Genomic DNA, 24,928 nt, shown 5'->3' with positions numbered 1-24,928 from the left:
CCCTGTGTGATGTACGGTAATGATGGATGGGGGTAAATTTACTAAAGTGAGAGGTTTTAGAAGTGAGTTTTAAAAGTGATGTTGCCTACAGCAACCAATCAGATTCTAGCCATTATCTTCTAGAAGGTGCTAGTTAAATGTTAAGTAGAATCTGACTGGTTGCTATCGGCAACATCACTTTTAAAACTCACTTCTAAAAACTCTCACTTTAGTAAATTTACCCCATGGTGTTTGGGATGGAGATACCGGGGATATTGGGAATATATATGTATAGTTTAGCTAAACGTATGAGACTGATAAAGTTTTTCCGGTTGCTGAGTTAAATATTATACATCCTCATTATTGCCATCCCAGCTGCCTGAAGAAAACCATGCTGTTAGAGATGACCTTATGTCTTGTATGTACACATCAGGGCTCATGCAGAGTACAGTATGACATAAAAAGTAATTTGCATTTGTTCTCTTTGCAAAATGGAGACCACTCATGCATGCGCACTAGGGAACCGTGGGCCTCTGTGCTCGCGCAGAATGAGATGCATTGTGGGCTTGCGCCTGCTGGTGCTGTGCTAAGTGGGGGGAGGGACAGAGGTTAGAAGTGCGGTCAAGCGACAGTAAGGGCGTGTTCATACAGAATGAATAGATTCCATGCGCACGGCATCTGTTCACACAGTGTGGGAGGAGCTTCTGGGGGCGGTCTCCAGGAGAGAAGGGGCCACGCCCCCCCCAGAGTAATGAAAACAGAGGCATGTCACAAGGCCACGCCCCTTACATTGAGGCCACTCCCCTTTTTGTATGCTGGGGGGGTCCTGATTTTTACAGTCAAAAACGCTGTCAGGTCCTGTATGTTTGACCCCCCCCCCCCTGAGCTGAGCATCATGGGAGTCCATACGGCCTATCACATTGACTTACTTGTTCTCCAGGACAATGTCCGGCAACCACACCATGTCGTGTCGCACTCGTACAAGCGCGATGTCGCCGTACTCGGAATGATTCCAGCTCAACCGGTAGTCGTCCCATTCCTGAGGAGAATCAGTAAACAAAAAAACAGCGAAATGCGCCCTCCGTCAACATTATCTTCCTCGCAGAGCTGTCTTCAGACAAGACCCCCCAAAAAATATCATCTGTTATGTACAGATACAATTACTTGTAATGGGCAATACTGAGCCATCGTCATACACTAATAACAGATATCACTGGAAGATATTGGCATTCCCTCTTAAGATAGTTGAAATGACCTTATGCATCCTGTTACCCCTCACTCACTAAAGTATTAGACCAGAGGTTTCCAAACTTGGTCCTCAAGGCACCCTAACAGTCCAGGTTTTAAGGATCTCCATGCTTGACCACAGGTGACTTAGGGGCCTATTCATGAACACTAAATGGCCCGGTAACCATGCGGATACGCTAGTTTCCGCATATTTTAGTTACCGGGCCATTCATCATCACGGGTCCGAAAAGGACCCCCTGATATTCAGCAAACTCCAAAAACTGAAAGTTTTCGGAGTTTGCTACCGAGAACAAGCGCCATCTTCAGACGGTGCTCGTTCTCGGATCCCTGCTCCTTCCTATGGGAAGGAGTTCCGGGGATGCGAAGAGGGATCCCTCCACAGCCTCCTCACTACCTCCCCAGTGGCTGTGCACATGCGTGACCTCGGGTAACGCATGTGTAGCTGGGACGACGGGAAAGAGGTAAGTAACGCAGCTAGTCTGTAGAGAGTTGCTTTTTGGAGCAGCTGTCTCCGCACCAGTGCAATGATGAATTGCTCCGGTATCGCGTTTCCCCCGCAGCGAGTTGGATACTGAAGTTCAATACTTCATCATCGGAGGACATAGGGCCTCCAATGATGAATAGGCCCCTTAATTAGTACCTCAGTCAATTTGATTTCACCACCTGTGCTCAACCATGGATATCTCTAAAACCTGAACTGTTGTGGTGCCTTGGGGACCGCGTTTGAGAACCCCTGTTTTAGACATTTCAGAAGCTGGGAATGGGACACATAGGTACCCACATGCTTGCTTTATTAAACCAAATATGGTAAAACCTAATAATTACGACAAATCATTTTCTTATTCCCAGTCTGTCTGGGGAAAATAAATGTCCCAAATTACAGATTTCAAGGATGAAATCTCATAACCACAGAAGTTTCATATTTTTATGGAGCAGTCCTAGTTTTCTACAGGAGAACAGACGTTGCCTAGTAATTTGGGGTGTGCCCACTGAGTGGCTGGGCAGATCGGGGCATGGCCAAATTGTGTCTCTAATTTCTCAGTGGCGGAGAGCACCAGATTCCCATGTAGCTGTTATGTCTGGGTTCTCTTTGCGCCTCGCCCATCTTAATGCATTTCCATAACCAAACATTTAGAGAAGAGCAGTTTGTGCCATCCTAATACAATGTGCCCTGCTATGTGGGCACTCGTCTCACCAGCTGTAGCCACACGTTCGTCGTCATGGTTTCCTCCTTCTCTTTCTGGAAATAGATTCAAGAAATTCATGGTATTAATGGTAAATAAAATCGATTTTCCACCTATCACCATGGTGGCTCAGAACAGGTCACATACCCGCTTGGTGTAAATGGGTTCTATAAATACACAGACCCAATGCCAGCCTATGCCAGTTCCCACAGGGGGTAATAAGCGCCTAAGCTATCGGGGTGATTATTATTTACCAGGGAGATGAGGTTCGTCAGGGTGAGTTTGAGCCGCACTTCGATGATGTCATTGATGGACTTTACCGGACGGGAATGTTTATCGTAATTTGAGAATAAGTCCTTTATCAGTCGGGTTTCCTCGCTGGCCGTGGAACCTGGAAGGGAAGGAGACAGCCAGTCAGATGTCGCAGGGCCTGATTCAGAAGTGAACGCAGAAGCGACTATTGGCGGTTGTCCGACTGCGACTTTAAGGACTTTATACTTTATACTTGTACTTTATGATCTTCCTAAGAAATAAGGGCCTGATTCAGAGCCGGTCGCTATTTGCGGTCGTTCATTCAAAAAAAAGGGGTGGCTATTCAAATGAACCGTTCGCTCTTTGCGGTCTGTTCACGCCTCTAGGTCTGAACGAGCGAACAAAACTTGCGGTCGTTTTTTGGGAAACTACGCCCCCTGGCCGCTCGCATCCTACGTCATGTCCGCTATTTATTAGATTAATCGAGTACATCGACCAGGGTATGAACTGCTCGCTATTCTTGGGGTTGGTTTTTGCTACCACAATTTTGCGAGCAGTTCTGGCTATAAAATAACCCAGTGACGTGGTCACTGACGCTGCTGTTTTAATTATGGACACCCATAAAACGCCCGTTTTGACCTTTAAGCACGCCTGCGATCGGATCTCCACTCCCCGTTTTCAAGCACCTTCCCCTGTTACCACCCACATACGCCTACTCCTGTCACTCAAATGATCAGGCATTCGCTATTTTGCGAGCACATGAATTTCGGCCGCACTGACTGGTTCGCGCATGCGTATAACGATCCGTACGCATGCGCAGTTGGGCAAACATCGCTCGGAGCGAACGAGCGTCCGCTTACGAGCGGCTCTGAATCAGGCCCTAAGTTCCTTATTATAAAGAAAGAGAGATGGGCTTGGAGTTGCTAAGTGTGATTAGGATTCGCTTCTAGTGGAAATTACCACTGAGGTCCTATTCTACACTGTGATGGAGGTGACTTTGAGTAGACATTAATACATCTTCACGAAACGCGTAGTTACTAGTAACTTCTCAGCCTTACTGCTCTCAAATCTGTAGCTGATGGTCACTAAAGAGTGGATCTTCTTTATTACGATGTTGCAGCAGGACACCTGCATTGGAGAATATCCAAATAGAATAAAACTCAGCAATTTAACATCTCAGCTTTGTAAACTACCTCACTCTCTGATTTCTGTAAGAACACATTTATAAGTAAGTAATTCCTAGCTGCCTTTCTAAGATGTCCTTTATTAGAGTCTATATATAGGACATGTCCTTCTTCCAGCTGTAATCATATTTACCAGCGCTGGAGCAGAGTATTGAGGGTTTTGCAGGAGCAGAGTTATCTTATATGTGCAGATGTTCAGCAAGTAAGAGGACTCGGAAACACATTTTTGGACTAGGACAGGTACGGGCTAGTTGGTGACATCCAAACAGGTTAATTAATCAGTAATATAGAGGTACTTGAAATACACCTATTACCTCTGGTAAGCTAAATCTGTATCAGTGATGTGTTCTGATGTCACTGCTCATAATCAGCGATCTCTGATGTCACTGCTCATAATCCAGACCTGATTCTGACCCGCTCGCAAGCGTTATGCGCTCGCAAGCGGGTCGATGGCCGTGCAGTGCGCATGCGCGGCGTGCGTACTGCGCGTGCGCCAAGCCCCGGAGCGAGCGAGAAATCACCCGCTCCGGCGCTCGCATCCAAATGTTGATCGACAGCTCGCCCCGTTTGGTAGGCGGGGAGGGGGGGTGGCTACACAAATGGAGGCGTTCCCGAAGCAACGCCTGCCGTTTGTGGGAGGCACCACTGACATCACCAGTGATGTCAGTGGAGAGCTTCCTGCTCTGTTAGAGCAGGAAGCTCTCTGGGGCTTGCGGGAACGAGACCCTACCACAAGGGTCTCGTCGCAAGCCCCGATGGTCGCGACCATCGCGACCATCACCTAGCCGCTTGCAAAAGCTGTGGGTGGTCACCCACAACTTAGTGAGCGGCTAAGAGGCTGGTGTAAAAAAAACTCCGGCCCGCCCTGATTCAGAGCGAGCGAGCGCTTTTTGCAAGCGCCTCTGAATCAGGCCCTATGGCCCTGATCTATATTCTTCATGTTCAGTGCGGTTCCTGCGTGATCGCACGCAGAGTGGCAGCAAATTGGCAGTGATTGACAATCTGCTGCCTTTTGCGGGGGCGGGGAGGCTGTGGCGACGGCCTCCATTTCCCAAAACGGAGGCGTGGGGGGGGGAGGGAAGAGGCCAGGATCTCTCCGTTGTATCTGCGGCCAGCCGGCTTGCGTGACCCCCATGGATCACTGAGCCTGGTGTTGCAAATTATCTGATGCTGCGTTCTTGGACGTAGGTCGGATAAGTAATACATGCATGAGGCAAGACGCATTTTGTTGCATTGCCATAATGGTGCTGTAACATATTAGCTGCTGCGACAGCACTTGCGACGGCAGCTGAATCATCCCCTATGTATTAATAGTCGCAGCAGTGCCGCTATTAGTAACAGTACATCTTGCAACTGACTTTTTCATTTTTTTACAATAATACCAACGCTATGTACTGAATGTAACTCGCAGGGACACCGGTAGCAAAAAGCGCTGCCCCTGCGAGCTAGATCCCGGCCAGCACATTTGTGAAAGACTCCTCTGGGGGTTCAAAAAAGGGCTTGATAAATAGGCCGCTTAATGTAGAAAATAAAAAATATACCGCTGATATAAACACTTTAGGGGTGGTTCCCATTTGAGTAATTACTATTTTGTGTTTTGTTTACAATGCAATCCAGAAACGTATTCATGTCACTGACAATAGATCGACACTTAGCTTTGGGACTTCTAGAGATATTAGAGACACCCATCGCTGCCCTAAAGTTAGTGTAGCACATCTGTCTATGAATAGTAAGAGATAGAGGACACCCAAAGGTGAAGTATGTAAATTAACCCTTCAGTGCTAAGGATGAGTGGGACTAAGCACTGCTAACAGTGAGTCCCATTTGTCCTCAACACTGAAGGATTTAAAAGGGGGAAAATCACAGTTACCAGTCCCCCACCAGCAGTTAGTGCCGGCAGCAGCCGGTGAACTAGGCCACTACACTATAGATACTAGTGCAGGGCTATGGGACAGGAGACGGCACTATATGTCACGCTCTGTGGTTTTCACCCCTGTCACCCCTTAGTAGATTTACAAGCCACTGTATCTGTTCTCTATTGCATTCCCAGGGCGGGATGCATCAAAGCTAAGAATGCAGTCAACCCCCCCGACAATGCCAATTGGGGGGGGCATGGTGGTGACAGAAATGGGAAGGTGGGGTGAGACACCTGTTAGTGATTAGAGCTGGTGCCTCCCTGCAAAGTCCCCACATGCCCCCCCCCCCCAATCGTAACATCCCCCACAGCGCCAACCAAACAAACCCCATCCAAATGAGGAGAGAGGACAGAGGGCCATGTTTCCGACCCGGTCGCAAGCACTGAGCGCTCACAACCGGGTCGATGGTAGCCCACTGCGCATGCGCGAGACCCGGCTAGCTACGGGCACTCCGTCGCTCCGGGTCTCGCACCAAAGGGGGCGAGCTGTCGATGTTGAGTGACAGCTCGCCCCCTTTTTTGGGCGGGCCAGGGGGGGTGGCAGCCAAACGGAGGCGTTCCCATGAGAACGCCTGCCGTTTGGGGGCGGCCCCACTGACATCACAAGTGATGTCAGTGGTGAGATTCCGGCTTCCGGCCACGAGACCCTACCACAAGGGTCTCGTCGCAAGCACTATGGCCACCCACAGCTATGTGAGCGGCCAGCCCGGCCCTGATTCAGAGCGAGCTCTCTGTCAGAGCGAGCGGCTCTGAATCAGGCCCAGAGATCAGAGAGAGAGAGAGAGGGAGATAGGGGGAAGGGGGGCAGAGATAATATGTGGGGTGAAAGAGACACAAGATGGGGGTCACACCATACCTCCCAACCATCCCTGATATCAGTGGGACAGTCCTAATTTTCGGGCACTGTCCCGCTGCCCCACCCGTGAGCCGCAGCGTCCCGCAGGCGGGCGGTTGGTTGGGGGCACACTCTGTGCATAGCAGGGCAGCAGTGAATGAATGATGTGCATGCTGTGAGAGGCAGCTCCCGGGCACTGGACAGCTTCCAGCATGACGAGAAATGGGGCAACACCCCTAAAACGTCACACGTCAACGAGGCCGCGCCACCTTTAGCACACTTTACATTTTAAAATGTTGGGAGGTATGGCCGCACTAGGTAATCATAAATCACTGTCCCTGAACATTGCACTGCAGCCTGGCTGAGCCAAAATGCAATATGGGCATGCTTGCCTAGTCCAAGAGACAACCATGGCACAGCCTACTGGGAGTACAGGTCACCCTCCCGCATCCTAGTGAAGGACAGCGTAAGGCAGGTGCGATCTGACTGAGCCAGTGTAAACCCCGAGGGTGTGGGAGCAGTATACCTGTAAAGACTTTTGTTGTTAAGTGTCAGTCATTAGTGTTAACCTATAGGGATCCTCGGGGGTGTGGCCTTGCTGGTATATTAGGTATATTAGCCAAAGGCTCAGCCTCTTTGTTTCTGGAAATCCCACCCTCCCTCCCTGTTTGTGGTGTGTTTGTCTGTATTGTGTGTTGTGGCGGAATGATCGGTAATGTGCTTAGTTATACAAATTAGATGGGTGCGCTCTCCTGGTTCAATGATAGGCCAAACCCGTCCCTTCCCGGGAATGACACAGCCCATCCGGGCGTGCTTTATGCTGGAGAGTTGAACACCAACGAGTGATGTGATTGGTCTGCGTGTGTTTTGTGGGAGTGTCCGTTCTTTGTCGTCCGCCACCATACTAACTGTAAGCTCACAATTAATTTCGATTGGGAACATCTAATTATCTAATTAGATAACCCAAATTTAATGATTAATTATTAATTAATTATTAATAATCTGATGTCAAATAAATTTGACCTTTCATTTTAAATCCAACTCCTGTTGTCCGTGTGTTTATTCTTAGATAAGTTTTAGTTGTGTTAAGTCGGTAAAGTATAGTGCGCATATCAACCATAGGGAGTTTAATGGATGGCGGTGGGGGGGGTGTGATGACACGATTCTCAGCCAACTGTGTTATAATTGCCCCTCTCGCTCTGGGCCTGATTCAGAGCCGCTCGTAAGCGGCCGCTCATTCGCTATGAGCGATGTTCGCACAACTGCGCATGCGTATGGTTCGCAATGCGCATGCGCAAACCAGTCATTGCGGTCGGAAATCGTGCGCTCGTAAAACAGCGAGGGGCTGCTAATTTGAGTGACAGAATGAGGCGTTTGTGGGTGGTAACAGGGGAAGGTGCTTGAAAACGGGGGAGTGGAGATCCGAACGCAGGCGTGCTTAACGGTCAAAACGGCGTTTAATGGGAGTGCATAATTAGTAAAGGAGCGTCATCGACCACGTCACTTGGTTGTCTTTTAGCCTGAACTGCTCGCAGTGATTGCGGGAAGTAAATCCTACCACAAGCACTGCGAGCAGTTCAGATGCCTTTCGATGTTCCCGATTAATCGAATAAATAACGGAGATGACGTGTGATGCGAACGGCAAAGAGGCGTCTTTACAAAATAGCGAGCGCATTTTTCGGCGGCTCGCTCAGACATAGCGGCGTCAACACACCGCAAAGAGCGAGCGCTCAATTTAAATATCCGGACCCTTTTTAAGAATGAGCATCCGCAAATAGCGTCCGGCTCTGAATCAGGCCCACTGTGTGATGTCACAATGTGTTGCGTTGTGCCCAGCAGGGGCCACTGCAGAAGTTCGAAAGTGGGGTTTCCACACCTCACCACCAGAGGGCGCATGACCAGTAGCCAAGGGGTGTGGCTAATGTTATAGCTGGTGTTAGGCCACTCCCCAAACCCTTCCCGTACCGTTCAAATAATTAACATCCAATAATAAATGATTAAACTCCTTGGTATTGCCTGTCCTGTCTGCATGTCTTTGATGGTTCTTATGACAAGTTACTCTGGGCTTACAGTGGTGGACTAAGGTGGGAATTCAATTGTCAGTGGAGGGTGCGATTTGCCATTACTGTGGCCTTTAAGTGCCAGCACTGCAACTCACACCCTTCGCCCAGCTGGCTGAATGCCCGATTCGTACAAATGGTGCTTGCTACCCGCTGGTGTCCTGTGCCCTTAATTGTATTCTCCCCATAAAGACTCAAAGCCCCTGGTAGAGAGATGCACCTCAATGTGCCAGCACTGAAACGCCCACTTTCGGCATCTCTGGAGGCTGTATCACCGCCGGCGATTGTTGCCAAGCACCCCACCATTGCATGCACCAGCTTCTCCGTTTGAACATGGCCTCTGTGGCTGGGGCTCTGCGTCTGAGAACACAGCTGCTATCACTGACACGCCCGCGACATTCCCGTAACATGACAGAATTTTTTTTCTGCCTTCACTTCAGGTCTCCTCCCAGTCGCCGCCCAGGAACGCCCGAGGGTTTTCCCCCCGCCATTATTTATACCATCGCATTTCCGCATGCACACAGGGTAACGCAGGCCTCACCTTGTCAGAATATTGTGCGCATGCGCAGTAGTGAGTAATCGCTGAACTACGTGACCATCGCCATCGCGTGCTCTTAGTGCGGATCTCTGAATCAGGTCCACGAGTGTCAAGAAACAAAAAAGCACAGAGTACGACCATAAAGTGTTTCCCTCTAATACTGGACACTAATTGCTATTATCAGGCCGATACGCATCTTACTAGACAGCACCTCATAAAAGCCATTACATCAACTTAAATCCTTCCTACCCTCCCGGCAGCCGCCCACTTAATGAGTTAAAGTGGGCGGTTTGAGGAGGGGGGTGGCGATTATACAATTTGCGCTGAATCACATCATCGTATCCACACCTCCTGCTTTACAATGCCATAAATCTCAGCATTGTGTAGAGGGGGGGGGGCTTGGCCACGATTGTGCCACCATGCTTCCCGCACCACCCACCATTGCAGCCGCGACACCCAGGGCCGCAATGACGGGATTCACCGCAAACCACCCCAAACAATGGCCACCTGTAGCCAGTACTATTAATATGCATAGCGGCATCAATAACGGCAGGACTTTCACATTGATTTCAACTCAATGTAAACATCTGATTAGTTCCTATACACAAAGGTTTCTAGTGTCATATATAAGATTTCATGCATTTTACATGCACTGGAAACACATTTAAGCCACGGCAGCACCCGCCTGAGCCCTAATATAATGGTGGGTTGCGGAATATTTGTTCCCACCAAAGGCAGAAAGTGTCTTGTTTGTCCCAGGGCAGAGGCCCTGATTCAGAGGCGCTCACAAAAACCGAGCGCTCGCTCTGAATCAGGGCGGGCGCTGTTTTTTTTTAGTTGCAGCCTCCTGGCCGCTCGCATAGCTGTGGATGACCACCCACAGCTATTGCAAGCGGCCAGGATGATGGTCGCGATGGTCAAGACCATCTCGACCATCGGGCTTGCAACGAGACCCTTGTGGTAGGGTCTCGTGGCCGCAAGCCCCAGAGAGCTTCTGGCTCTAATAGAGCAGGAAGCTCTCTCACTGACATCACTGGTGATGTCAGTGGGGCCGCCCACAAACGGCAGGCATTCGCTTCGAAACGCGTCAGTTTGTGAAGCCACCCCCCGCTGGCCACGCCTACAAAACGGGGCGAGCTGTCGATCAACATCGACAGCCTCCCCTTTTGTAGTGAGTCCCGGAGCGAGTGCTTTTTGCGCACTGGGCCACCATCGTCCCGCTTGCGAGCGCAATGCGCTTGCGAGCAGGTCTGAATCAGGCCCAGAGTACGATGATGCAAAACTTGTACATGTACTAAGGCTAGGAGGGTGATAAAGGGGAGATAAACTACCAACCGATCAGCTGCTAACTGTCATTTTTGAAACACAGCCTGCAACATGGCAGTTAGGAGCTGATTGGCTGGTACTTTATCTCCCTCCACTGTATCACTCTCCAAGGCTTAGTGCATAGCAGATATCTGTCTGTAGGTCCTCTATAGGACTGTTTGCCCAGCAGCATATCTCAGTGACTATGGCACAGTGAACAGAGTGACTATAGCAGGCAGCCTCCTTGTATTTTGCACTTTGTTGTACCCTGAGCAGACAGGTGGGCACCATCACACACACACCCCCCCCCCCATGCAGGTGACCTATCACGTGTACAATGCACAGACACAGGCACTATATATTCTATGTGTGTGGCAGACTCACAGCTCAGGAGGGGGAGCAGCAGTAACAGCAGGTCCCAGCCCATGGTTAGTCCCAGCTCATGGCACAGTCCGTTCTGGAGGATGAAATGTTAGAGCCGGCGTGTGAGGATGGAGTTATTTAAAGACAGGAGGATATGATATTTCCGAACGGAGAAGAATATCGTCTTCTGGATCCCGTCCCGTCCCCTCTGCGTGGTCACCCCCCTCCCCACATGCACACACACACACACACACTCCCCCCCCCCCCCCTAAAAAAAAAAGGATCACAGACAGCTGTCCCAATTATTGCCAACGAAAAGACTCTCCATTAACCCGGTCAGGGCCTCGGGCCGGGGAGTGGGGGGTTGTACAGGTTCTCCCGAGCTGGACTCTTCCCTAGATGGGTGAAGGGACGGAAATCTTGAGATGTGAGCGGAACCCGCAGTGTTTTCCTACAGCCCCCAGGAACCAGCTCTGCCATCAGCTGTCATGGTGTGACCAGGGGGGGAAGGTGGGTGGGGGGGCACAACTGCACATGACGTACAGCCAGGACTATTACACCCCTGTGTGCATGAAACAAAAATAATAACAGAGAGCAAGTAATGGGAGTAACTAATGCCGCGTAGAGAGTGTGGGTTACAGTCAGGGAACATTTCTGGCACAGGGGCTGCTTCCCTACCCCCCCCCGAGCCCTATCAGGGGTCAGCGTGTCACTTTTTCCATATGGGCTGCACCTATAGAGTTACAGTACAGATGATATAATGGGCTTATACAGTTCTATACTGCCCCCAATGAAACAGATAAATAAGCCCACATTACCCCAGCAGGGCTGAGGACAGGAGGTCATCCCTTCATAGCACAGGAATGGGGGCAGCCAGGCCTTGGGAAGGCTGCACAGACCGTAGAGGAGTATTCAAAGCAACGCACAAAATGGAGGAGGTAATACAGGGATAAAAGTGCTGGTAAGGGGCACCGCGCCCGCTCGCCCATTGTCAAGGGTCCGTTATAAACTACTACAGGGTCTAGATGGAAAGTACCCATACATTCTATAATACAATGTTTATGTCGCAGCTGTTAAAAGTTTTTTGTTTGTTTTTTAAACATAAAGCCTCTCTTATATTCTATACATTACATAGCGTAGGGGAGATAAACAAAACACAGGGGTCTATTTACTAAGCTTTGTTAGGAGATAAAGTGAAAAGAGATAAGCAGGGCCGGCTCTTGGGGTGTTCGACCAGTGCGGTTGAACAGGGACGCCACCCATAGAGGGCGCACCCCTCCCCAACATCCTGATTTCAGGGGTACAGTACTGTCCCGCTGTTCCACCCGTGGGCCGAAGTGGCCCGCGGGTGGTGAAATCAGGAGGGTGCCAGACCCCCGGAGTGTGAAAGGATGCAGCGCGTATGCGCACGGCATCCATTCACAAATGGGAGAGGGCTGGGGGAAGCCCAGCCAGTGACGGAGGGCTGGGCTTTACCCCCAGCCTGACATTATTTGGAGGCGTGCCATGCGGGCACACCTCCAAATAACGTCACGTAGGTGGTGTGGCCTATGGTAATGAGGCCACGCCCCCAATTTCGCCGGCCCTGGAGATTAGGTACCAGCCAATCAGCTCCTAACTGCCATTTTTCAAACACAGCCTGTGAGATGGCAGTTAGGAGCTGATTGGCTGGCACCTTATCACCATTCACTTTATCTCCTAAAATAGCTTACTAAATAGACCCCATAGAGAGATGTGCCCTAATGTAACTATCCCTCCGGCCAGACATTTGCGTGGTTTTGCGTGATAATAAGCAGTGTTACTAAGCACAATGCTGCATGGCGGGGCCCATGGCAAATTAAATGATAAATGTAAGCATTTTTACATGGTGCACCACTGATCTCAGCATTCCTTGGCTGATTTAATGATTTTTTTTTTGTATGCCGGTGGAACTACAAGATCCAGCATGCCCTGGTATCCAGTGACCGCTGGGACCTGTAGAGCAACTTGTAAAAGTTCAGGAAAAAAAAAACACAATTTAAAAACATTTTAGAGAATAATAATAATCACACCCCACACGCCCCTCATACAGCAGTATATGGCGTGCGCAATTCCTGCGGTGGTGGGTGATGGCGCCATCTTCGGTCCGCGTAGGCATACGTGGGTTAAACATAAAAAAACGTCAACAGGCATAGAGGACCGGCTCTTACACCAATGAGTAACTAGCCGTGTATCACTTCTATTTATAAGCGGGATTTTTCCATGGGGAACCCTCACTGTAATACATAGAGCCGATACGTCGCGCCTGCTACACTGAAAACAGATCTCGCGCTATTAGCGGATCTTCTGAAAAACGTTACGTGAGATCCCTGCAGTTGTGCAAATTGTGAATTTTAATGGACACAACTTACGCCTATGTATTTGGAATAAAGTGCGTCCAACTCTACATGGGCCCCTGGGCATTTGCTATATTTTGCATTTCATTACACACATGGCGATGTGCTCCCGATCTGACATCGTGCACGATTTCCCTTGAACTCTCCCCCGGCAGCTCCCCGGCAGTCCTGCACACGATTTACAGAGGTATTCAATATGGGAGCAATAAGTCAGTTTTTGCGTTAATATCGGAGGTATGACGTCATTATCGCAGGTTTTACTTTTACACCGTATTCAATTTCAGAGACTTATCGCAGTTTTGAAAAGTCTTTGATAAAAAACGGGGATAACTTTTCACCACTGAATAGGTGGCGAAAAAAAGTGCAGAATTGGGGTTTAAAAAAAATAGCCTGCACCCTTCAGAATGACCCCTTGAAACGATCTGTGTCAAAAAAAAATAAAAAAAAATCGGGACACCCCAAAAAAAGCACTTTGAATTTGGGGGCCAAAAAAAAAAATGTTGGGGAACAAAGTTAAAAAATAGCGAACTTGACTCTGGGGGGGTCCCCAAGTATGCCCCAGGTGTTTTTCTCATTGCAGCTCCTTGCACAAGTGGGTTTTTCACGATTTTTTCAAGTCTCTTTTGCAACTTTAAAATATGCTGACCCCCATTTTCAAGTACCCCAAATTTGCTGGGCATAGTTATTTTTCGCAAAAAAAATTTCTAAATGCTCTTCAGCACCACTTTCTTCAAAGTCGCATTTATGCACTTGCCGCGGCTATTAGAAACCCCGACTTCCTTCAGGAGTTAAAAATGGGGTTACCCATAGTGATCCCCCATGTCTAGACATTTTTAGGGGGGTCCCTAGAATATTTCCCGAAAATTCCCGTTTTTGTTAACCTGTAAAAAATGTGACAAACGATCCATCGTGTATCCTTAACTTTTTCCAGTGCATCGTGTCCCAGATTGGCAAATCTGCCCTACAGCACGGCAGATCTGACGATGCGATGTACGACCTGCGGGGACGCGCGTCGGCATCGTGAGTGGACACTCACGATTTGGGCATATTTTACACGATTTGTCGTTATGATGCGTCGGAATCGGGCAAATCATGTGAAATATCGCTAAGTGTGTAGGCACCCCCAGAGTTTGTCCGTCTCTATATTTGCCTGGCAGTATCATCGGTACGGATACTCGTAGTGCTGTGGTGTTAGTATTTTTAGGTACTTGTTACAATACCGGTTCTCTAGTCCTCATCATCATTACATGTTTTCTTCTTAAATAACAAATAGATTTTTTTGTTTTTATGAATAAAGTTTTTTTTTTTTAAAAACCACAACCCTATAATAATAATAATAATTGTTACATTGTTACAAGTTTCTACATATACTGTATTTTGGCTGTTTTTTAACATGTACAGTATTTTGTTTCCTCATTAGTGGAACTGAGGGCCTGACAGAGTTTTCTCAGAAAAATATTGATTGCTTGCAAATGCGCACAGCGATTGCATTGCGATTATGCTCGTACAGAGGAACCACTCGCAAAGTGAGTGACAGGCAGTTAGCATTTGGGGGAGGTAATGTGGGGGGGGGTTGGTTAGAAAACCGCAGGCGTGTCTGACCGTTTAAACACCATTTCATGGGAGTGCATAGTTTAGCCGATGTGATCACCTGCGCAGCGTGAGAGCTCTCGGTGTGTCAGGAGAGCCGCAGCGTTTATGGCCGGTCAGACCTGACTTACATGCTGCATGACTGCCTGGTCTGTGTCGATGGTACCAATGTTTGCACATCATTGGATGGCTATGAGAAGGCAGAAGGGCTGCCATAAGAAATTGTGGGGCCCGGAACTGACAAAACAGGCAGCCCCCCTGCCTGGTGTTTTTGTAACTTCAGCCCCTTCTGTCTCTCCAGCACCAGCCAGAACCCCTTCTGTCTCTCCAGTACCAGCCAGCCCCCTTCTGTCTCTGCCTGCCAGCCCCCTTCTGTCTCTCCAGCACCAGCCAGCCCCCTTCTGTCTCTGCCCTCCAGCCCCATTCTGTCTCTCCAGTACCAGCCAACCCCCTTCTGTCTCTGCCTGCCAGCCCCCTTCTGTCTCTGCCTGCCAGCCCTTCTGTCTCTGCCTGCAAGCTCCTCTTCTATCTCTGCCTGCCAGCCCCCTTCTGTCTCTGCCTGCAAGCTCCCCTTCTGTCTCTCCAGTACCAGCCAGACCCCTTCTGTCTCTGCCAGCTAGCTCCCCTTCTATCTCTGCTAGCATCCCTTCTGTCTCTCCAGTACCAGCCAGCCCCATTCTGTCTCTGCCTGCAAGCTCCCCTTCTGTCTCTCCAGTACCAGCCAGCCCCCTTCTGTCTCTGCCAGCTAGCTCCCCTTCTGTCTCTGCCAGCTCCTCTCTGTCTCTCCAGTACCAGCCAGCCGCCTTCTGTCTCTGCCAGAAAGCTCCCTTTCTGTCTCTGCCAGCAAGCTCCCCTTCTGTCTCTGCCAACCCCCTTCTGTCTCTGCCAGCAAGCTCCTCTTCTGTCTCTGCCAGCTAGCTCCCCTTCTGTCTCTGCCAGCTAGCTCCCCTTCTGTCTCTGCCAGCTAGCTCCCCTTCTGTCTCTGCCAGCTAGCTCCCCTTCTGTCTCTGCCTGCCAGCCCCCTTCTGTCTCTGCCAGCTAGCTCCCCTTCTGTCTCTGCCTGCCAGCCCCCCTTCTGTCTCTGCCAGCTCCCCTTCTGTCTCTGCCTGCCAGCCCCCTTCTGTCTCTGCCAGCAAGCTCCCCTTCTGTCTCTGCCAGCCAGCCCCCTTCTGTCTCTAAACAAAAAAATATAAATCTGGATAAGCGTCACTAAATGGATATATATCAATAATCTAAATTATATTCTAAAGCTTATGACTGAATCCAGACAAGGAGCGCTATATAAACAATTTATTGTATGACATAAAAAGACAAGGAATGAATAAAAATATGTAAAAAACACACACAAAACAAAATAAAATTACATAAGCTGGTTCTATGATGGTTATACAAAGGTCGCAACAGATACACCCCTGCAGAAGGTGCCTCTGTTGTCCTGTGTTAAATGCAGCACTGTTATGTTGTAATTCCACAATCAGTATCAGCCTCCAAAGGCATAATCAATAGTGTGAATGATCCTTCACACATACAGGTTATAGGTCTAGCATGGTTCTTGCTCCATGTGACCAAGAGTGGTCCCCGTTTGTGTTAGGTGCGGAATCACAAACTGTAACACTTAGTAATAAACTTTTAGTGCTGATATGCCAGTAGATACCGGGGTAAAGAAGAACACTTGTATGGTGCGTTGTAGAAAGTCACTTATGCACGAGTTCACTCGTAAGGACTCACAGTCCTATTTAAAACAGCACTGTCTTTGCGCACAGAAAAGGGAGGATAATGGAGACTAATTGATATATTTTAGTCTCAGTAGTAATACATTACCGCCGGCCGGCTATGGTATACTGATCCGTCAGTTATGCATACAGGTCCCGGACCTTGCTCCCACAGGTGTTCTAGTTCTGGCGGCGGCTGGTGATATCTATGTATGAACTCCCGGAATTGGCTCAGCCGTTCAGCAATCACGAGCCCGCTCGTTCTTTCAAAGTGTTAGAGAACCCTTCTGTCTCTGCCAGCAAGCTACCATTCTGTCTCTGCCTGTCAGCACCCTTCTGTCTCTGCCTGCCAGCCCCCTTCTGTCTCTGCCTGCCAGCTACCATTCTGTTTCTGCCTGCCAGCTCCCTTCTGTCTCTGCCAGCTAGCTCCCCTTCTGTCTCTGCCTGCCAGCCCCCTTCTGTCTCTGCCAGCTCCCCTTCTGTCTCTGCTTGCCAGCCCCCTTCTGTCTCTGCCAGCTCTTATTCTGTCTCTGCCTGCCAGCCCCCTTCTGTCTCTGCCAGCTCCCCTTCTGTCTCTGCCTGCCAGCCCCCTTCTGTCTCTGCCAGCTCTCATTCTGTCTCTGCCTGCCAGCCCCCTTCTGTCTCTGCCAGCTAGCTCCCCTTCTGTCTCTGCCAGCTAGCTCCCCTTTTGTCTCTGTCTGCCAGCCCCCTTCTGTCTCTGCCAGCTAGCTCCCCTTCTGTCGTTGCCTGCCAGCCCCCTTCTGTCTCTGCCAGCTCTCATTCTGTCTCTGCCTGCCAGCCCCCTTGTCTCTGCCAGCTCCCCTTCTGTCTGCCTGCCAGCCCCCTTCTGTCTCTGCCAGCTCTCATTATGTCTCTGCCTGCCAGCCTCCTTCTGTCTCTGCCAGCTCCCCTTCTGTCTCTACCTGCCAGCCCCCTTCTGTCTCTGCCAGCTCTCATTCTGTCTCTGCCTGCCAGCCCCCTTCTGTCTCTGCCAGCTAGCTCCCCTTCTGTCTTTGCCTGCCAGCCCCCTTCTGTCTCTGCCAGCTAGCTCCCCTTCTGTCTCTGCCAGCTAGCTCCCCTTCTGTCTCTGTCAGCCCCTTCTGTCTTTGCCAGCCAGTCCCCATTCTGAGTTTGCCAGCCAGTCCCCCTTCTGTCTCTGCCAGCTCTCATTCTGTCTCTGCCTGCCAGCCCCCCTTCTGTCTCTGCCAGCTAGCTCCCCTTCTGTCTTTGCCTGCCAGCCCCCTTCTGTATCTGCCAGCTCTCATTCTGTCTCTGCCTGCCAGCCCCTTTCTGTCTCTGCCAGCTAGCTCCCCTTCTGTCTCTGCCAGCTAGCTCCCCTTCTGTCTTTGCCTGCCAGCCCCCTTCTGTCTCTGCCAGCTAGCTCCCCTTCTGTCTCTGCCAGCTAGCTCCCCTTCTGTCTCTGCCAGCTAGCTCCCCTTCTGTCTTTGCCTGCCAGCCCCCTTCTGTCTCTGCCAGCTAGCTCCCCTTCTGTCTCTGCCAGCCCCCCTTCTGTCTTTGCCAGCCCCCTTCTGAGTTTGCCAGCTAGCTCCCCTTCTGTCTCTGTCTGCCAGCCCCCTTCTGTCTCTGCCAGCTAGCTCCCCTTCTGTCTCTGCCAGCCCCCCTTCTGTCTTTGCCAGCCAGTCCCCATTCTGAGTTTTCCAGCCAGTCCCCCTTCTGTCTCCACCTTCCAGCCACCTTCTGTTTCCACCTGCCAGCCAGCCCCCACATGACATGACACTCACATTCTGCTCTTCTGGCTCACACGCCGCGGCACCTCTCCCTTTCAGCGGCATGGCGTCACGCGCACACCAGCTTGCACATAAAAAACTTTATTGCCGGGCTGCCAGGTCACAGCAGTAGGAGCTGGGGGAAGGTGGTAGTAGCTATTATCTAGCGAGCGTCTGGGTGGGTGAGCAGGTGGGTGGTAGGAGCAGACAGGCCACCCTCCTCTGATTGTTGCACAGTGGGTGGTAGGAACAGGCGGGTTCCCCCACCTGACTCTGAGTGTCCGGGACTAGAGTTCCGGCAGCCACCCCCCCTTCCCCTCCCGATGGTGGCCCTGGAAGGCAGCAGCGGGCGTCACTATGCTCGGCTAAACTTTGGAAGGCTTTAGTATATTTTGAGCAACTGCAATACGTAAGAGGTCGTAGTTGTGAATGCTTTAAACTGTGCTTGATGCTTCTTCATAGTCTACGTGGTCACCAATGGTGACGAGGATGGAGATGGTGATATTGGAGGGACCTCTGGAAGCATGAAGCATGACAGCCTCAGTAACTACAAATCCCAAGGGGCTGTGCTGCTTAGTTGCTCCCTACTACAAAGGAGCCTGGAGATCAGCGGTGAGGAGCCAGGCAGGCGGCTAGCATAACATCGCGGAGGGCGCCTGGAAATATAGCTTGCGGACGAAGAACAGTGGGTTCCGGCCATGTGGCGCCCACCGAGCCCTGTGCTCAGTGCGGCAGCACAAGTCGCCCACAATTAGTTATGGCCCTGCAGACAGAACTGGCCGTGGGTGGAACTGCCAGGCAGCACCGGTGCTTCCCCACTGGCCGGCACACCTGGTGAGTGCCATTCTGGGCAATAGGAGGTTATGCCCCTGGCGTCCATACAGTTCTTTATTACTGGGGAGCACTGGGACAAATTCTGATATAACGTTGTCGTCAAATCCGTCAACTGGGATTAGAAAGGAACATGTTATTATACCGGCTGTCACGGAGAGCACGTGTGTGCCGGCATATAGCCTCTTGCATGTGCACTAGGACTGGAGGCCCGGACTCCGGCTTCCAGATCCAATTGCTATAAAAATGTTAAAAAAAATAAAAATAAAGTTGGCTTAAAATAAAAAAATATTATTTAAAAAATTATTTAGAAAAATTGAAATAAAAAAAAACCTAGGATTGGCCCAGTATTATCAGTTATAATATCTATAGCTCAACCTGACTGCTGGGCATGACTGAACATGCACTGATGACATGCCATACTAATCCCGCTTGGTGTCCCCTCTCACCAGTCAGAATTGCTGGCTAATAACTTTGCCTGACTATTTTCTCTAGATAGAAACTACTAAGGGTTAACTTCAGAAAGGGTCTATAATGCCCAGCTACTACTATCATTTCCTTTGTTCTACCCAGTGGTTTTGCCCTATGACCTGCCAAGCTCTCCCAGACTACCCAGAGCCAACCACCCAGGATGCATGCAGCACGTTGGGTAAGATAATAGACTGACAGCGGCATCCTGATGCCTACAACCCCGTTGGGAACGGTAAGTAGTGTTCCCCTGCTCTATTCACCGCCTAACCCTCCGTTCCTGCACCCTAATACTAACCCTCCCTACCTCGCACGCTTACCCTCCCGGTAAGTGCCTAAACCTAACCCGACCCCCTTAGTGCCTAACTCTAACCTCCCCCCAGTGGTGCCTAAACCTAACCCTCCCCCCTTAGTTCCTAACCCTAACCTCCCCTGTCTGGAGCCTTACAGCCCCCACACACGGTGCGATTTGCAAATGATCCGATGTCGTTTGGGATTTCCCTTGAAATCATGAACGAACAATATTGTGCCTACACATGGAACGATTGTACAAACAATATAGATGGATCGTTAACGACCTCAAATTGTTAACGATATATCGTTTGGCAGCAAACAACCTCGCGATGCACCTGCTGAAACATTTTTAAAATAGTGGAGGGGATTGGCCAGGATCAGTGACGACAAATCGTCCATCGCATCGTTCACCGTGCATAGACATGAAATTATGTGTGCCAAATCGTGATAGGTCGATACCTTTCTGCAGATTCAATTGATCAGCGACCACGATCAGCGTCAGCGGGAGCGTGCATCGTCATCATGGCCACACACACAGCACTTTTTAAATGATTTGTCATTGAAAACGGCCAAATCATTTCAAAAATCGCACTATGGCCCTGATTCAGAGCCGGACGCTCTGACCAGAGCGCACGCTCTGAATCAGGGCCCACCTCCATTAAAATGGAGCATCCTCCTGGACGCTTGTATAGCTGTGGGTCACCACCCACAGCATATACGAGCGTGCAAAAAGATGGTCGCGATGGTCTTGACCATCGCAACCATCGGAACTGCGTGTGAAAGCCTACAGTTGGGTTTCCCAACCGCATGGCCAGGAGTGATTTTGGCTCTATCAGTGCCAAAATCACTCCCACTGACATCACTAGTGATGTCAGTGGGGCCGGCTTCAGACGGTAGGCGTTCCCTTGGGAACGCCTCCGTCTGGCAGGCACGCCCCCGGCACGCCCACCAAAGGGGGCGTGCTGTTAGTCACCATCAACAGCACGCCCCCTTTGGTGAGACACTCCGAGCGAAGGAAAGTCCTTCGCTCACCGGGTCTCACGCATGCGCAAGACGGAGCTCCCTCCGTTGTGCGCATGCGCAGTGGGGGACATCGAGCCACTTGCGAGCATACTGACGCTCGCGAGTGGGTCTGAATGACCCCCAATGTGTGGGGGCCTTAACACTAACCCTCCCCCTCCCGCAGCCTAACCCTAGTCCCCCCGGGGTGTCTAAACCTATCCGTCCCCGCCCGCGGCTGACACCTACCCGGCCTGCTATATATACGAACGGGGTGTCAGGTGTCGGTATTCCGGCATTGGCATCTCCAGCCATGTTGGGATTTTGGCACCGGTCTTCTCACGCTGATCGGGGTTCCGGCATCGGGATTTCAGCAGCCGGCATCCCGGCTGTAGGTAAGTTAACCGCAACCCCATGCAGCAGCATACAGTATAATTATGTATATTTGTTATTCTGTTACTTTGTTTACCCTGTTTTGTAAGTGAAAGGCCAGTGGGCAGAGAAGCATGTGAGGGAAGGGCCGGTGGGCAGAGGAGCATGTGAGGGAAGGGCCGGTGGGCAGAGGAGCATGTGAGGGAAAGGCCGGTGGGCAGAGGAGCATGTGAGGGAAGGGCCGGTGGGCAGAGGAGCATGTGAGGGAAGGGCCGGTGGGCAGAGGAGCATGTGAGGGAAAGACCGGTGGGCAGAGGAGCATGTGAGGGAAAAGTCGGTGGGCAGAGGAGCATGTAAGTGAAAGGCCGGTGGGCAGAGGAGCATGTGAGGGAAAAGCCGGTGGGCAGAGGAGCATGTGAGGGAAAAGCCGGTGGGCAGAGGAGCATGTGAGGGAAAGGCCGGTGGGCAGAGGAGCATATGAGGGAAAAGCCAGTGGGCAGAGGAGCATATGAGGGAAAAGCCAGTGGGCAGAGGAGCATGTGAGGGAAAAGTCGGTGGGCAGAGGAGCATGTAAGTGAAAGGCCGGTGGGCAGAGGAGCATGTGAGGGAAAAGCCGGTGGGCAGAGGAGCATGTGAGGGAAAAGCCGGTGGGCAGAGGAGCATGTGAGGGAAAGGCCGGTGGGCAGAGGAGCATATGAGGGAAAAGCCAGTGGGCAGAGGAGCATGTGAGGGAAAAGCCAGTGGGCAGAGGAGCATGTGAGGGAAAGGGCGGTGGGCAGAGGAGCATGTGAGGGAAAGGCCGGTGGGCAGAGAAGCATGTGAGGGAAAGGCCGGTGGGCAGAGGAGCATGTGAGGGAAAGGCCGGTGGGCAGAGGAGCATGTGAGGGAAAGGCCGTTGGGCAGAGGAGCATGTGAGGGAAAGGCCGGTGGGCAGAGGAGCATGTGAGGGAAAAGTCGGTGGGCAGAGGAGCATGTAAGTGAAAGGCCGGTGGGCAGAGGAGCATGTGAGGGAAAGGCCGGTGGGCAGAGGAGCATGTGAGGGAAAAGCCGGTGGGCAGAGGAGCATGTGAGGGAGAAGCCGTTGGGCAGAGAGCATGTAAGTGAAAGGGCGGTGGGCAGAGGAGCATATGAGGGAAAGGCCGGTGGGCAGAGGAGCATGTGAGGGAAAAGCCGGTGGGCAGAGGAGCATGTGAGGGAAAGGCCGGTGGGCAGAGGAGCATGTGAGGGAAAGGCCGGTGGGCAGAGGAGCATGTGAGGGAAAGGCCGGTGGGCAGAGGAGCATGTGAGGGAAAAGCCGGTGGGCAGAGGAGCATGTGAGGGAAAGGGCGGTGGGCAGAGGAGCATGTGAGGGAAAGGGCGGTGGGCAGAGGAGCATGTAAGTGAAAGGCCGGTGGGCAGAGGAGCATGTGAGGGAAAGGGCGGTGGGCAGAGGAGCATGTGAGGGAAAGGGCGATGGGCAGAGGAGCATGTGAGGGATAGGCCGGTGGGCAGAGGAGCATGTGAGGGAAAAGCCGGTGGGCAGAGGAGCATGTGAGGGAAAGGCCGGTGGGCAGAGGAGCATGTGAGGGAAAGGCCGGTGGGCAGAGGAGCACGTGAGGGAAAGGCCGGTGGGCAGAGGAGCATGTGAGGGAAGGGCCAGTGGGCAGAGGAGCATGTGAGGGAAAGGCCGGTGGGCAGAGGAGCATGTGAGGGAGAGCTGGTGGGCAGAAGGACATGTAAGGACAATTTGGTGGACAGAGGGGCATGTGAGTGGGCAGCATGCCAGTGCAATAATTATTTTGATGCCTCACAGCATTGAGGTCTTGGGTTTAATTCCCACCAACTCTATCTGTGTGGGGTTTGCACGCTCACCACATATTTACGCAGGTTTCCTCCAGGTGCTCTGGTTACATACCACAATCCCCCAAAGATACTGGTAGGTTAATTGGTTTCTGACAAATAAATGAACCTCAGTGTGTATGTGTGTCCATGTGGTACGGAATGTAGATTGTAAACTCCACTAGGGCATGGATTGATGTGAGTGACCAAGTATTCTCAGTAAAGCGCTGTAGAACATGTGTGTGCTACAGTATCAAAAAAATAATGTGAAGGAAAAGCTGGTGAGCAGAGTAGGAGGGAAAAGTTGGTGAACAGAGGGGCTATGGGAGAAAAGCTGGTGAGCAGACTAGTAGGGAAAAGTTTGTGAACAGAGGGAAAAGCTGATGAGCAGGGGGATATTTGAGCGAAAAGGTGGGGTAAAGGGGCATATGAGAAATAAGATGGTGGAGAACTTTATGTCTTCATTATTCCAGGAGGGATCTCAACCTAAGGTACTAAACAGGTGTACTATTTCAATCCACTAACCCCATAATTTTGGAGGCACCATTGCCTTCCCAAGTCAGAATCTGTATAACAGACATTGGGCATGATTTGTCAGAATCCTGGTGCCAGCATCCCGGCCGCTGGCATACCAACAGTAAGTATTGGGGTTAGGGAGAGGGTTAGAGTTAGGCTGCGTGGGGGTGGCGGGAGCTTAGGTTTGGGTCTGCGAGAAGGGAGGGTTAGGAGTAGTTGTTCCAATTACATGTTTGTTCAGTGTCACACCACTCATTTCTTTAACTCACGCTCCTCACCTCTGTGGCCACGGGGGCCTCTGTTCATCCCATGCCGGTCTCTCTGCCTTTCAAACATCAACTCACTCCGTGGCTTCTTTGGTACATACTCCACCGCCTTCAGCATGATGCCCAGGGAGCTCCTCCCCCTCTCTTGGGGGGGGGTCTCCTCTACCTCCAGGTGCAGGTACCTTGATAACACCACCAGAAGCATCTGAGAGATATATATATATATATATATGAGTAGATAGTAGCAAATAAAACATAGCATCTATAGCCAGAATGGCTCATGTAGGAGCATTACGCAGAGATCATTCCCTGCACCTGAGGTAGTGCCGGTACGCCTATATTCTACTCTGTGGCTGTACGGTAGGGAGGTCGATCGGAAACCGTTGGTTGCCAACCATCAATGTTACCGATTTGATGGAAATGGTTTTTCCATTCATCTCAAGGATAGCAAAGGTTGCCTCCATGGCACGTTGGTTTCTGATGACCCGGCCCATGGTCGATTATATCCATTCAGCTGTGGACATCCGGTGTACGCATGCGCGGCTTGTACATGGGATCGGGTAAAAATCTATTTTAGTGGTCAGGAGTAATCTGGACGGATGCCAGAACGATGCTTGAACGAGGTAAGTCCGGGGCGCCCACCCTCTTAGCCGTGGGGGGAGGGTTAGGGCAGTTAGCAGGGTTATCGTTAGGTTTTGGGGGGGGGGTTAGGGTTAGGCACCCCTAGGGGGGAGGTTTAGGGTCAGGCACCACTGGGGGGGAGGTAGGTTTAGGCACTAAGGGGGGAGGGTTAGGTTTAGGCACGAAGGAGGGGGACTTAGGTTCAGGAACTAACGGGGAGGGTTAGGGCGCGGGGTGGGGAGGGTTAGGGTTAGGCTACCAGAAGGGAGGGTTAGAGGGGGGAGGGTAAGCATACTGACCTGACCTCTGTCGGGATACCAACCATCGGGATGACACTGTCGGTATTCTGACAGGAGGCATCCCGACAGCCGGCATATCATCCCCTCAGTGACCACTTCCAGCTCCGTAGAAGGTTCTTGCCGGTGCACGGACTGTAATCACATTGTGTGTGGCCCGGGGACCTGTATGTAACTGGT

General features: G+C 51.1%; 1 protein-coding gene across 3 annotated transcripts in view; it reads right to left on the bottom strand.

The window, feature by feature from the left end:
- CHRNE (cholinergic receptor nicotinic epsilon subunit) overlaps window positions 1-23,882 on the bottom strand; it is a 74,910-nt gene extending 51,028 nt beyond the window's left edge. For 2 of the 3 annotated variants that reach the window (XM_088464638.1, XM_088464641.1), the window contains exons 1-4: window positions 10,885-11,070; window positions 2,666-2,802; window positions 2,423-2,467; window positions 909-1,018 (exon numbers count right to left, since the gene is read on the bottom strand). In XM_088464638.1, coding sequence (XP_088320764.1) covers window positions 909-1,018; window positions 2,423-2,467; window positions 2,666-2,802; window positions 10,885-10,927 — 335 coding nt within the window. In that variant the 5' untranslated portion in view covers window positions 10,928-11,070. Of the gene's footprint in view, window positions 1-908; window positions 1,019-2,422; window positions 2,468-2,665; window positions 2,803-10,884; window positions 11,071-23,843 lie in introns of those variants that run through there. The other variant, XM_088464639.1, reaches the window with a different exon arrangement.
- Window positions 23,883-24,928: the final 1,046 nt, after the last annotated feature.

Source organism: Taudactylus pleione, unplaced genomic scaffold (assembly GCF_031769625.1).
Source record: "Taudactylus pleione unplaced genomic scaffold, aTauple2 ptg001724l, whole genome shotgun sequence".
NCBI lineage: Eukaryota > Metazoa > Chordata > Amphibia > Anura > Myobatrachidae > Taudactylus > Taudactylus pleione.
The sequence above is the reverse complement of the archived record's forward strand: the minus strand, read 5'-3'. Positions and strand labels throughout refer to the sequence as shown.